Consider the following 10,586-nt stretch of genomic DNA (forward strand, 5'->3'; position numbering starts at 1 on the left):
ATGGAGGCTGCTGAAAAGGGACACTATAAGCCTTCCCCCTTACCCCAATAAATGCTTGTATTATTATTAAACAAAAAAATGGCACTTTATTTCTACATTTAGAATATGTTTTACTTTTTTTTTTTTTTAAGTAAATGCCTTTCCGATGTGATTTTTGATGTGAAAAGAGAGGAGAGAAAGCTCTGCAAAAGGCGGATTCGAATCAGGGTCAGTCGTGTCAAAACAACATTTGATTAGCTATACGCTTTACTGATTACACCACTGAAGATGTTAAATCATCTGCCCATTATTGCGTTGGCGTAACATCTACCCATTATCTACCCGTATGTAGACTTTTTTTTTAAATGTTGTTTGGCACAACCAGGCAGGTGGAGCGAGGTGGAGCTTGCCAACAAAGCACACCATTTGCACTTGGTGTGATAAGTTACTTCACACATTGTATGGGGACTTTCCATAGACAATTATTGTACACTTTACAAACAAATATTCTGACTTTTCTCTCCCCTTATACTAACCCTGCCCTAAAACCCTGCCCTACAACCACATCACAGAAAACTTTCTGTATTAAAAAAAAACATAATTTAGCATCATTTATAAGCTGTTTTCCTCATGGGGACAAAAAAAAAAACAGCACACGTGCGTAAACACACATATACAATCACACACACACACACACACTGATCTTTCTGTCTATATGAGCATTTATTACACTTTTAATCTGACATAATTTCATTGACAGAAGTTCAGCTGTACTATTAAAGGGTTAGTTCACCCAAAAAGGAAATTGAGGTCATTAATGACTCTCCCTAATGTTGTTTGACACCCGTAAGACCTCCGTTCATCTTCGGAACACAGTTTAAGATATTTTATATTTAAGTCCGACAGCGTATCCAAGTGCATGCACACTTTACTGTCCACGTCCAGAAAGGGAATAAAAATATCATCAAAGTAGTCCATATGTGACATCAGTTAGTTAATAAGAATCTCTTGAAGCATCGAACATACATTTTGGTCCAAAAATAACAAAAACTACGACTTTATTCCGCATTGTCTTCTCTTCCGCGTTTGTTTTCATAAAGATTCAAACGGTTGTGAATCCACATATAGATTCATGATTCGGAATCATGAATCAATACGCTGATTCACAACCTTTTGAATCTTTATTTGAGGATTGAAAACAAACAGGGAAGAGAAGACAATGCTGAATAAAGTCATAGTTTTTGTTATTTTTGGACCAAAATGTATGTTCGATGCTTCAAGAGATTCTAATTAACCCACTGATGTCACATATGGACTACTTTGATGATATTTTAATTTTTTCTTTCTGGACGTGAACTGTATAGTGTGCATACACTCATGAAGGAAGAGAAAAGCTCTCGGATTAAATAAAAAATATCTTAAACTTTGTTCCAAAGATGAACGGAGGTCTTACGGGTGTGGAACGACATTAGGGATATTAATGACATCAATTTCATTTTGGGGTGAACTAACCCTTTAATGTAATGAAGAGAAAGAGAGACATTTCATCACATCTCACTGTTACTGATTAATCAAGCAGCTCAAAGTATCATGGGTAAAATCTCTCTACAATCTATTCTGATTCATCAACGCAGTTTCACTGATGATCCAGAGCAAACAGTAAACCCAGGATAGAGTGGATGAGTGAATGTGGTCTGGACTGTGTGAATGAGGCTCATTGTGCCAGAGATGCTGTAGAAGGACAGAGTTCCTGCTCTGTGATCCACATACACTCCTATTCTACTGCTGATCATCACTACAGGAAGTTCAGTACGTATGTTATTGTGTGTGAATACATAACTGGAGGGAGAGCAGATCAAACTCCAAGACTGATCATTAAATCCAAACAAACACTCATAACCCAATCCCTTCCTGCTGATGCTCTTATATGACACTGATATAAACACTTTATCCCCACTCCACTCAAGCTCCCAGTAACAGCGTCCACACACACTCTCTCTACACAACAACTGAACATATCCTTCAAATCGGTCTGGATGATCAGGATACGGCTGCTCTGTGACAGTGTAAGTAATCACTCTGCTCCTATCAGACACGTGGAGGTATTTATTCACTGTGTTCATATCCAGAGTGAGCCGAGGGTAATCTGATGGGGGGAAAAAAACACATCAGAATCAGAAATTATGAATCTTTCTGATCTTTTAATGTATCTGAACTCTTCATTACTCATTGTTCAATGTATATCAGCAGTGGTCAGTTCAGCTGATCAGATATCCTGTGCAAACCATATTTTAAATTAATATCAATTATTAAATGTATAAATCATGATTTCTTTCACCTTCTACAGGAAGAACATTAACAGTGAGATTGTCTGCTTGTTTTCTTAGTGACTTACATTGTAGGAAGTCGTTCCTGGTCTTGGGATTCATGTTGGTGAATGTGACTGTGGAAATATGTGGGAAGAGAAATGCATTAAACGCATTCATTTCGAAACATTTCTAATATCATTTTCCACATTTTGGACTAATTTCTGAGAGCAGATGAAACTCCAGGGGCCTCTTTTATCAGATTTGATCCTTAATTACATCAATATATGGTTGTCCCACGAGTGCCGAACCTCTGAATCATCAAGGGATATGTGTGGCCATTCTGTATAGGTGAAGTTAAAGCTCTTGTCCACATTGCACTTGAATTTAACTTGAACTGTGAATTTACCTCTGTCAGAGATCTTCTTGAGCTCTTCTTTGCAGAAATCTTCCAGTTTGAATTTCAGCTGATGGACGGATTCTCTCACGCTATCAAAAGAGGAGAGAGAACTGAAGGGATCGTCATTTACTTCTGTAGATTCAGGAGGTTGTGAGAGAGACTGGAAACTCTACAGAAAACAAAAATCAAAGATCATCAGCTCCACACTTCAAACAATAACTTGCACTACTGTCAAACCTGCACTAACCTGCACTACTTAGTAACTCACATCAACTCCAGCACTTTCACGCAATCAGCTACATTTTTCTCATATTCATTATATGGCATTTATTATACAAATTACACTGTTTGCCACTTACACTCCTTGTGAAAAAGAAGAATAGTTTTAAAATATTCTTATTGCATTTATTATGGAAATAATATACTTATTTATTAATATAGTATATATATATATATATATTAGGGCCGGGACTCGATTAAAAAAATTAATCTAATTAATTAGAGGCTTTGTAATTAATTAATCGAAATTAATCGCATTTTAATCGCATATAAATATTTGACCTGAGAACAATGAGAAGTAATTTTTCACATGTATTTTTAGTATACCATTGAATAATGACTGAAAACATAAGCTTAATCAACAAAATATTGTTTATTTATTTCAGTCCAGCAGACCAGTGCAATGTTTGCCATTAAGTTAAGCAAAAGCATATTTGTGATATCTGAGGCTCGATGTGCTGCGGTGATACGCAAATTCCTTGTTGTATAGCTTGCACACAACCATGCTCTTGACGACGCTTCCATTCTTTCGTTTTTTTAAACAAAATTCCCCATCCACGGGGCCGAGCAAAGCAGTCTCATCAGCTTCTTCGTTCATGTTCACGCATGCCCTGCGTCTCAATCAGCTCCCTAGTTCCCTAGTCAGGGCACTGATCAAGACATAAGTCAATGGGCTGACTCCCTGATCAGTGCCCTGACTACTGAACTAGGGAGCGGATTGAGACGCACCCATGGTTTGTTGTTGTAGTTGTCGCGCAAGTTGGTGTTCCAGTATAATCGGTCCGTCGAAACTGATTCATTGAAAAACGTTCCGCGGTGCAAAAATAAATGCGGTTAATTTTTTTTTTTTTTTTTTGCGTAATTAATTAACGCGTTAAAGTCACGTAATTAATTAATCTTAATTAACGCGTTAAAGTCCCGGCCCTAATATATATATATATATATATATATATATATATATATATATATATATATATATATATATATATATATATACACACACTCAAATGCAGATTTAATGTAACATTTTCAGACACTTAATTGCATGTTATTTACATGAATGTATTATAGTTTAAATTTACATTAAATGCAAGCAGGTAAACTTAAGAGGGATTTAATTACATCTTTAAATATTATTTGATAAGTACTTCCATCACCTTTGCAATATGTTTAAAGTTACAGCAGAATGTACTGACAATCATTTATAGTATATACTTGAATGTCCTTTCTTTTTCAACTTGAATTTCAAGTATTTAACATATATTAGTAATATTATTGTTAAATATGTTGCAATTTAGTACTTTTAAAATATAGTAACATCAAATATTGAATAACACAATACAATTAAATATAAGAAATATAATTAAGCACTTTACATGTGATTTAGTAGCAAGAAGATACATAATGAATATAATAATAAATGTAATGGTTAAAAACATACTTTAAGTAAAACTGATCATTTGACATGAAAGTGAATCCTCGCATTTAAGTGGCCTTATATTTTAATAATATTATATTATATATCAGTACAGTTTTATTTATTTTTTTAAAGATTTATTAAGTACACATTCAAAGTAAGCAATTTTTTCACAAGGGACTATGTGAACTTTATAGGAAATCATTTGGATGACAAAATCTGCTAACTGTAAAAAATTGTGCTGTAAAATAACGGTAATCTACTGGCAGCTGTGGGTGCCAGCAATGTACTAGTTAATTTACAGCCCTCCTTTTTTACAGTATGTTACTGTAATAATACCATGTCTTTTCATTTGAAAAACTGATTGCTTCAAACAGTTCTCATTTTAAAACAATTTTAAATACAGTGGGTTACAATAATGGGATTTGTTTACACTGTAACAATAGCCACAACTTACTTACTAGCTTACCATAATGGTGACCAAACTTTTCCAATAAAACCAATTTATTTACATTATTTATTACAAATTTTAGTCAGTGATGAGTTTATTCAAACATGTTTCTTAATGAAATTTTTTGTTTATGGCTTTTTTTTTCTTTTTCTTTTTAACAGAAAATGTGTTTTGTTAACACTGTTACAAAAACCCCAAACTCACATAAAACAGCAATAGTCAAAATGCCTAAACCTAAAGGAAACACGATCACCATAATGGTGATCAAACATTTTCAATAAAACATCAACATCTAAACCTGTTCATTCTCATTATTACGCGGCTCTGTGAAATACTTGATTCTGATTGGTCAATCGCGCATTCCAGCAGTATGTTATTCCCAAATAACAACCGCTCATCCGGGTACTACGAGTTATCTTGACCGGTACTACTTCTATGCTTAATGCTGGCGCCATCTTGTAGCTGTTAAATACTTAAACAGCCATGGCTACAATGGAAGACTTCAAGGCGGGTTTCCTTTATAAAGTTTTAAATATAGATATTTTTCTTACACAAACGCATCGATTCGAATCAGAAGGCTCTATTAACCCATCGGAGTCGTGTGAAGCACGTTATTTGACGGACAGCTGCATTTTTTATGGACTTCAAAAACAGCTACAACTATTGTTTGGCTTAACGTTAGCCTGGACTTTTTAAATATAACTCCAATTGTATTTGTCTGAAAGAAGAATGTCATATACACCTATGATAACTTGTGGGTGAGTAAATAATAAAATAGGCTAGTAAATAGGCTTGGTTTCATTTTTGGGTGAACTAACCCTTTCAGGATTCATTTTCAGCATATGGCAAATCTTCAGCAATAGATAAAGGCTTAAAGCAGTTTTGAACTGTTTCTCTTTGCGGAAGCTTTGCGTATTCAATCAATCTACTTTATTTATATAGCACTTTTACAATCACGATTGTGTCAAAGCAGCCTCACAGTGTTAAACAGAATAATATTGCAACAAATTAGATTTGGCTGTACAGTCGTTCTGGAGAAAACAGTGATGTTATCATTTTATTTTAATTTATCATGGAGCGACAATGTTGGCAGATCTGTATTATAGTTTATAGAATTAATTAAAACCTAATTCATAAATTGTATTTGTATAATTAGTTATATAACTTTGATCATAATTTTAGTGTCCCCAACCGTAAGAGAAAATCGTACCTCTACTGTACCTTTTTTTCCATTAAGATCACAGATTTCATTATGACAGAAGAAATCAGCAAGAAAAATTAGTGTTGTTTGCCACCTAAATATTTATTCCAGAAAAGGAGAGCTCAGAAAAATGTTTCCTATTAGATTTTCCATCTTTCAAAAAAAGATCATTAGATGAGAGTTTCACAAAAATTCACTAAAATTATGATCTAAGTTATTCTAAATATAAAATTAATTAATGAGGTCTTATTTAATTCTATAAACTATAATACTGATCTGCCAACATTGTCGCTGATAAATTAAAATAAGCTGATAACATCACGCTGATATTTTTTTTAAGCTGATTTTCTCCAGAAAGACTGTACAGCCAAATCAAATTTTGTTGCAGTATTGTCCTGTTTAACACTGAAGCTGCTTTGAAACAATCATCATTGTAAAAGCGCTATATACATAACGTTGCTTGATTCATTGAGAGTTTGTTTGACAAATAAATGAAAACACATAGTTTCACTGAATTTTACTGAATTCCTGACAACTTCCCAGTCATCTGCTCTCTCATGAGATGTTTCCCTGCAGGATCTTGTTCAAATCCACTATGATCTGCTCTTCTAGATCTCTGTTACCTGCAGGAAATAGATGTGATTGTGTGTTTGTGCAAGCTGCTCCAGCTCAGCGTCTCTCCTCCTCAGATCATTGATCTCCTGCTCCAGTTGCTCCAGATGTACTTCAGCTCGACTCACTGCAGCCTTTTCCTGATCTCTGATCCGCTGTGTCGCCTCCAAGCGGCATCTCTCAATAAAGCAGATGAGCTCAGTGAAGATCTTCTCACTGTCCTCCACTGCTGTCTGTGCAGAGCGCTGTTAGGACACATATCACAATCACAATGGCTTCAATGAGACTGAAGGAAGATAGTTCTCAAATTTCTCTCCTTCTCCAGACTCACCTTATGAGATTCCACAGCCTCTCTCAGCTGCTGAAGATCTTTCTGTCTCTGCTGGATTCTCTGACAGAAATGTATCTGTGTCTCCTTCAGTTGTTTCTGAAGGACAAACCAAAAACAGGAAATGTCACATAAAAAAAACGATCTATCACAAAACCAATGTTTAAACGTTACAATATTATAGAATTAGTAGACACTCACTCACTCACACACTCACTCACTCACTCACTCACTCACTCACTCACTCACTCATGTGAGCAGATTCTTTTCATGACTCGTTTTATTTTCACTCACGTAACGTTACACCAGTGTTAATTTTGACAGCAAATTCAGATTTAGTCTTAGTCTTAGTCTTTTGAATAACACACCATTTAGTTTTAGTCCCATTTTAGTCATCTGAAATCTTTTAGTCTTAGTCTAGTTTTAGTCGACTAAATATCATAAGAGTTTTAGTCTTAGTCTCACGGGTCGGTTTGTATAACGTTTTAGGTTCACGGTTTCAGTACGGTTCGGTATTTGCTATGTTCACAGAATAAAGGACTATTAAAAATAAAGAAGATAAGAGCAAATAACTTAAATACAAGCAGTAGCATAAATAAATTCTATTAAGCAAAGATACTGATAAAATGAACAATGCATTTCCTGTTTTTCAGGTAGGTCTAACGTTAGTTTTAGGTAGAGAAATAGAATAAATAATCAAATGTAAAATAACTACTTATTTAACTGTTTAAATGAAAGATTAATCCTTATTAAACTTACACAAGCTATTCAATCAAGAGCAGTGAGTCCTCATATTTTCTTTGACATTAAAGGTTGCTGCCCCTTTAAGACAGGGGTATGCGTCGTCTTTCTCGACTGTATAAAGTTCACTTAAGGCATATTCAGACTATGTCTGCTTGGATACTTAACAAGATGGACATGTTGACATACTTTTTGTATGAGTTTGTCCGTTCAAGCGCAAGACTTGAACGATAACTGAATATTTGCGCGCTGTGGGACGCGTGCGCGCTCTCGGATGACAGATCTTCACACAGCGCGTGCGCGCTCTCATTCGCGTCTTCTGGCGAATATACCCGTCCCGGGTGAGGACGGCGAAATGACTGGACAAACGGCAGCACTCGCATGCATTGAACACAGTTTACAAAGAGAAACCATTTTGCCAGTTTTTATTTTATCATCGTTGTTGTAGTGTAGCCTATCACTGAGGAGTCAGCACGTGTATCCATCGACAGAAACATACATAAAGCATTATTTTCAAGTTACAACCCATATCAAAGATGCGTCATCATCAGATGTAAGATGGACCGCGGTGCAAGTGCGTTTTACACGGCACCCCGGTTGGGAACCGCTGGTCTAATCAATACAGGTCAGACGTGGTTTTCTTTAGCTTCTATTGTATTCCAAGTTTAGCAGCTGGCGGAAACACGGTGGTTTATCTGATAAAATAAACTTGGCGTGCGTGCTTTGGCATGTAACTCATGTGCCTCTGACATTTCTGTTCTGTCTTTTCTGTGTAACTGCTGCTGCGTTTGTTTAGCTGTTGCGCTTGCATTTGCCGCGGCTTTTTTAAATGGCTCTCGGCTGCTTCTGCATAGATCAACCTACCCTCAAAGATTCGCTCTGATTGGATTTCTACGTTTCTACCCAACACGGCCCACAAAAAGAGTATTTATGATTGGATCTCTTCTCCATTCGTCCCCCCCATATATTTTCGTCTCATTTTTATTCGTTGACTAAAGTGCCAGTTATATTTCGTCACGTTCTTCGTCATCATATCTGACTTTTTATTTAGTTTTCGTCCGTGAAAAAGGTTAGTTGACGAATATTTTTCGTCATAGTCTTCGTCAACGAAATTAACACTGCGTTACACTGGTTTTAATCTTGAATCAGCTAACGAATACGAAACGAATCCTTCTGAATGAACTTAAGGAATTCGTCAAAGCGACTATTAAATCAACATTTGACACACTGAACCGATTCGCAACTTAAAGAAAGCTCTTTCACACCACAACTACAGATAGTAACGATAAAGTTCTAAAAATCGCTCCCAACATTAATGAATAGCAGAGTTCACACCATCTATAACGATGAAGGCAGAGATAATCTTTGGAATCACTTGCAGAACAATTTTTTTCCAGGTGAGAAAAACATTGACAATCGAATCCATAATGACCTCGAGCATTTAAAGCGGCAGACAAGCAGAATGAACAGAACGATATTGTCCACTGGTGAGGACGGAAATACAGTTCCCTTTGGTTCAGTCACTCCGACGTAACGTCAGTGACTGACGAATGGGGGTTTCGCCTAGAAGCCAATCATCTTCGAGATCTAAGAAAACGCCCAATGGCAGTACCAATGCCATGGGCATGCGAGATTTGCATGCGTAACTCCGCCTACCCACCTGGGTATATAAGGAAGTAGCTGGCATGAATCGCATTATGTTTCTGCTTCGGAGCCAAGAGCATCTCTGCACTCCTGCAATCCTGAATTCTGAAGTCCTCTCTTCAGTCTTCGAGACGAGCGGTTCTCCAGGGTGTTGGTGTGACGGCGCGTTCCAGCGATCTCACATTGCCTGCCTGCTGATCTGCGCAGTGATCTGCAACAGCTGTGTGTGTTTTTCCCTGGGCGCTTCGGCACTCTGCAGAGCTTCCTCTCACAAAAAGAGCTTGCGTGTGGCACGTCTTTTTCAAGACGGTTTGCCCGCGCACTTCCGGGTGCGGTCGATATCTGTTGCTGTCTTTGGGACGCATTCACTGCTCGACGTGTTTGGGCCCGGCACGTTCGGACAGTGTTTGTGGATGTGCTGTGTTCCCTCTGCGGGAACATGACCATCGCGATGTTGTGGTCAAGACTCAATGATCTCTGTAAAGAGAGAGAGTCCCCTCTGCCACACCCCGATCTACCATCTCCGAGAGAGGTGGTACTTTGGCTGGTGGCCAGGGTGACCTGAGGGCGGTGCTGTGGTATTAAGAACCCCGACGATCATTCCTCGGGCCACTCCCGCCCTCTTGCACATCACTTCCAGCGAGTGTTGGACTGAAGCAGCGGGACCGTCTGCTGACGCCCTGTTCGTTTCGTTCATACTCCAGATAGCGTCGAGAGGTCGATTGCCGCATCTCAAGGTGGGCTGGAGTCCTTTGGGGACGACGATTCGGCTATGCTCCGCCTCCGGGTGTTGTAGCACTGTAGAATCTGACCTAGAGTTGACAGCCATGTTATCTCGGGCAGCCGCGGGCCTCGGGCTGGTGTGAATCTCCACCCTGTCACGAGTGCTCGCGGTTGGGCGATTGGTTTTTGGAGGTGGCACCCGGCAGCTGCGGGCCCCGCCCCCAATGCCATTTCGCTCCTGAGATGCATGAGGAGTCCACGCGGTCCGGGAGATCTCCGGGTCTTCCCGCGACCGTTCGGTGGCCTCCTCCGCCTTCTCTGCCCTCGAGGGGTTGCGGCCTAAGGGTACACTGGGGTCCCTCCCCCTCAGTCAGGTGCTTTGTTGCGCACTACGGTGTCCACTGAGTGCTTTGACCTGACGCGGTGAGGCTATCCTAAGCGCCCTCCCAAGCCTGTTAGCTCGTCTACTTCTGTGGCGTAGTACAGCAGTGCTATGGGGTAAGCT

The 10,586-nt window shown here is 38.5% G+C and overlaps 1 protein-coding gene across 1 annotated transcript; it reads right to left on the reverse strand.

Moving 5' to 3' along the window:
- Positions 1 to 1,571: 1,571 nt before the first annotated feature.
- Positions 1,572 to 10,187, reverse strand: LOC137039783 (tripartite motif-containing protein 16-like protein). The gene is made up of 6 exons (XM_067415057.1): positions 9,988 to 10,187; positions 6,977 to 7,118; positions 6,657 to 6,890; positions 2,695 to 2,854; positions 2,375 to 2,422; positions 1,572 to 2,125 (listed from the first exon to the last, which is right to left on the reverse strand). The coding sequence occupies exons 1-6, from the start codon at positions 10,185 to 10,187 to the stop codon at positions 1,605 to 1,607; spliced, it is 1,305 nt and encodes a 434-aa protein (XP_067271158.1). The 3' UTR covers positions 1,572 to 1,604.
- Positions 10,188 to 10,586: the final 399 nt, after the last annotated feature.

The sequence above is a fragment of the Pseudorasbora parva genome, chromosome 14 (genome assembly GCF_024679245.1).
Source record: "Pseudorasbora parva isolate DD20220531a chromosome 14, ASM2467924v1, whole genome shotgun sequence".
NCBI lineage: Eukaryota > Metazoa > Chordata > Actinopteri > Cypriniformes > Gobionidae > Pseudorasbora > Pseudorasbora parva.